A 4,542-nucleotide genomic window follows, 5' to 3' on the forward strand; every position below is an offset into this window, starting at 1 on the left:
TCGCGCACTTGTATCGAAAATATACTATTTGCGCCCCCTAATTTCGAAAAAGTACTTTTGCTCCGCTACTCAATTCATTGGCAAATCTTCTAAAAATATGGTGTGCACCAAGGGCTAAGCGGGCTTTTTTAGGCCGAGTATGGAGTTTGCAGTATGAGCCGCAGGCGATTACACAATATACTATTTCCTCCTAAGGGAGTAATTTTTTCCAGAAAAATGTACTCCCTTGGGAGTTTTTTCCTCACTCTGCAGCTCAAAATATCACCCGAGTCTGAAAAAGCCAATGTTACCCCCTAGTTGCGCAATATATTATTCTTATTTTACGTTGGTAACATCATAATTTCGTTATAATACAGGTATTATAATATAAATCTAAAAATTTCTGCGATCAGAGAAAATTAAGCATTGAGTATGAACACGCTAGCTAGATGATTATTTTACCGATTAACATTGCGTATATAATTTTTTCAAATTTTAATATATTCCTCTTTAAAGTCAGTTAATTTTCATGCAAATTTCGATTTTCTTGAAGTTGCATTCAAATGCGGTATGCGCATCACTGTTTCAATTTACATTAAAAAAAGAAAAATATTAGTGGCATTGTTATGAAATTGTTGATAAGCTGCAAGATTTGCGCTCATGCATCAGTCAGGAAGTATTAGTACCAACGCGACCGTATTGTAATGCCAAGATACATATCATCTAAGAAAATATTCATAAAACTTGAAATTCACATGGCTTGCCTTGAGTACGTGCGAGAATTCTGTCTGGAAAACAACATTTGTTAATACATGAGTACTCGTAAAATACTATCAGGTTGATGAATAATACTTGCAAATAGCACAAATTACTATTCACGAACAGACGGTATAAATGCTAGATCGGCACAAGAGATTCTTAGTTTTCGATTTGACTTAAGCTTAGTTAGTCGTTGAGATTTCCTTGCCATTCTCACAAAAGAAAAAAATCTTCCAAACGTATAGATTATAAAATGATGTTCAAATCTCTTTTTACAACCACATTCTTACTTTTACTCGTGAATACTTCCGTGACTTTTGAAATAACTGATTTAATTCCGGGATCGAATAATCAGTCATCAGAAACTTCTAAAGGCAAAAATCCATCAAATGATAATTCTACTTTTGACGAAATATCTTCGCAGTTTTCTAAATTGAAAAGTAAAACATTAAATTGTTTTGGTATTCCTGTTGCATTATTCGCAAATATAGTGGAAAAACTTTTCACGCAGGAAACAAAAGCTGAAGATGTAAGATATTATTTCTATTCTCGCGATATATCGGGAAATGTGACAGTTCGTAATGATGTCGATTTCGACATAAATAATCTTCCGTACAAAAGTAACCGAAAAACTGTGATTATAACACATGGATTTATGTCAAGCGGCACAATAGATTGGGTACAGGAAATGAAAGACGCATTTTTAAAATTGGTACGTAACATATTATTTGAATTTATATTCTGTATTGTTTATTACATCCAAAAATGTATGAGCAAGGGTTTAAAATTGTTTCGCCCTAAAACAGTGTGTATATTATAAAAATCATCATACGAGTTGCATTCTGACGCTTTTACCATTGGGTGGTGGCATACCTTCAATATTATGCAAACTAATTATGTTTTTAATGAGTTTTTCAACAATTTATTTATGTAACAAATTTATTCCTAGGAAGATGTAAATGTCATTGTTGTAGATTGGCAAAAGGGCAGCAATACGTGGAATTATGTGTCAGCTTCAATTAGCACAAAAATCGTTGGGACTGAAATCGCTAAGTAAAATACACATTTCTATATTTATAAAATCTTTGCTTAATATGAAGCGTTTTGTATATTAAATAATAGAGCATATTTTTCTAAAAAAAGTCAAAAACCTATGCATTTTTATGTGACGTTTTTCCATGTTACAATAAAAAAGGTGTCATTTTTTAAAATTCTAGACTAATAGTAAATTTGATCACTGATAGAATACTTAAAAAATACTTTAAAAAATGATATTGTATACTGTATAGTTTCTAGTATATACATGCTTTTTTTATTATCTAAATTATATCTACTGATGAGAAAAATATTAACATAAAATATACGATATTTCTTAATAATTTATATTAACTATGATATGGTGACGCATGTTTATAAAGCATAGTCATTCAATGTTATTTTACATATTTTTTAAATTATGATAAAAATGTATTTTAGGCTACTAAGTATTGTAAAGGGAAAGATACTGGATAGTTCGCCTGAGACTAAAGAATTTGGTTCATTGTACCTTGTTGGACACAGTTTAGGTTCACATATTAGTGGTCACGCCTCATACGTCCTACGAGAACAAGACAAAGATGAAAAGATAAAGTTTAGGTTAGAAAGAATTACTGGTTTAGATCCGGCTCAACCATGTTTTACAGAAGCCGATTTAAGTTTGAAGTTAGATAAGACTGATGCGCAATACGTCGATATTATTCATACAAATGCCCAAAATATCTTGCTTTTAGGACTTGGACTTCCCACTCAATTAGGTAAGATTATGATTAACCCAAAACCTACTACTTACAATGTTTTCTATCGATATTATAAAAACTTTTATACAGGTCACGCTGACTATTATCCCAATGGAGGAAAAATACAATTAGGGTGTGCAAAAATTAATACCACGTTTTGGGATTTTCTTTTGCTACCAGTTGACAGTTAGTAACCCAAAAATGAACGTAAAATTCTGTTGTGATATCACTATTCAATAATATGATTTTGTATATGCTATGGTACTTATATTTGATATGTGAATTATATTTTGAATGCATTTCATTATTTTAGTTGTTAAATCATCCATTTGCAGCCATGGCCGTTCCCATGAATTGTTAACAGACTCTATTAATACCAGGATTTCTGATGAGTGTCGTTTTAAAGGACGCAAATGGAATCAGAAATATGAAAACATATCTGCACTTGTAAAAGAAGGTTGTGAGGAAGATGTGTGCCCAGAAATGGGTGTTAATTCTATCAAATACCATCCAGATAAAGATGGCACATACTTTGTACCAACGGGTGACGATGTTCATTATTGTCGTTAGTATCGAATATTTTTATTAAAAATGTCTTATTTATTATTGAAATAATTTACAATATTTATTTTATTAGCTTTCTTAACTTAATTTAATAAATTAATTTTAGATGTTTCTGAGGTTAATAGAAAGCATATAAAGAAACAACTGGAAAATGATGAAGCTTTAAAAAATAATCCTGTCGGTAAATTAGTTGGACATATTCTATAATAAGCAATATAGATGTTTTATAAAAAAAAAAAAAAAACAAAAGTGTAAAAATTAAATAAATTCTTCGTTTTGGCTATATGTTATCATATTCACTTAAACAACGTGAAATATACATTAATCTCGATAATTTAAATTATCGTAAAACAAAATATGCCCAAAAAGTTTAAGTCACATATTTTTCTAAAACTATGACAGTTGATTTTTTTAAGCATATAATTTTGCATATAGTATCTATAATATGAAAATCCTTATGTATTTTCATATCCTATACCTAAAAAAAAGATACATTCTATCCTGATATCTTATATCCTATCCCTATCCCTATATAAAAAGTCATGACTGGATGTTGTGAATCCAAGATAGACGTTTTGTGATTGGCTCATATAGTGCGCATGCGTTTAAGTCGGGAAGTCTAAAAGCCTAAAAAAAATTTGTAATTAAAAAATTCACACCGTGGTTATTTTTTTATTAAAATCGGGTATATTTAAAAAAATGTCCCGGTAAACATGTTATAATGTAGATGCTTTAACTAATTACCATAAAGTTAGATTTATTATAAGAAATTCAAATGTTCATTTAAAAAAAAAATGCCTCCATTTGATTAACCCATTAAAGCCCATGCTAAGACTGGTTGAGATAGCGACAAACAAACTGTGCTATCCTTTGCATAAGTGAAAAATAAAATATACGTATTTTTTCTTATGTCATTTTCAATTGTTTATAACAAATTATTTAAATAAATTACAAAAAAATTCATAATTTTCAAAATCTGAATGCGGGAATCGATTCTGGAGGTAAAATCGAGACGAAAACCTATATAACACTTTTTTGTCAGAGTTCAATTTGTTAGTGTAATATAGGAAGAAACAATTGCATGTTGGGAAGAAAAAGTGACCATGTCAAGTCCCAAGCAAAATCTATCTGGAATAGCAAAAAACAAACTGTACCATCCTTTGCATAAGTGAAAAATAAAATATACGTATTTTTTCTTATGTCATTTGCAATAGTTTATAACAAATTATTTAAACAAATTACAAAAAAATTCATAATTTTCAAAATCTGAATGCGGGAATCGATTCTGGAGGTAAAATCGAGACGAAAACCTATATAACACTTTTTTGTCAGAGTTCAATTTGTTATCTTTATGTAGAAATAAACTATTGACAAATAATTGTTTTCATTCTCTTGCATGGTATGTGGAATCATATCAGTATTTTTTACTGATAAATTTTGAGATCTTATACTGTAATTGGATAAG

At 29.7% G+C, this 4,542-nt stretch overlaps 1 protein-coding gene across 1 annotated transcript; it reads left to right on the top strand.

The window, feature by feature from the left end:
- Positions 1 to 666: 666 nt before the first annotated feature.
- LOC100678877 (pancreatic lipase-related protein 2) lies at positions 667 to 4,281 on the top strand. The gene is made up of 6 exons (XM_003424890.4): positions 667 to 1,450; positions 1,688 to 1,791; positions 2,215 to 2,531; positions 2,604 to 2,699; positions 2,827 to 3,078; positions 3,184 to 4,281. Exons 1-6 carry the CDS (start codon positions 992 to 994, stop codon positions 3,282 to 3,284), a joined length of 1,329 nt encoding a protein of 442 aa, XP_003424938.1. The 5' UTR covers positions 667 to 991; the 3' UTR covers positions 3,285 to 4,281.
- Positions 4,282 to 4,542: the final 261 nt, after the last annotated feature.

Source organism: Nasonia vitripennis, chromosome 1, assembly GCF_009193385.2.
Source record: "Nasonia vitripennis strain AsymCx chromosome 1, Nvit_psr_1.1, whole genome shotgun sequence".
Lineage (NCBI taxonomy): Eukaryota > Metazoa > Arthropoda > Insecta > Hymenoptera > Pteromalidae > Nasonia > Nasonia vitripennis.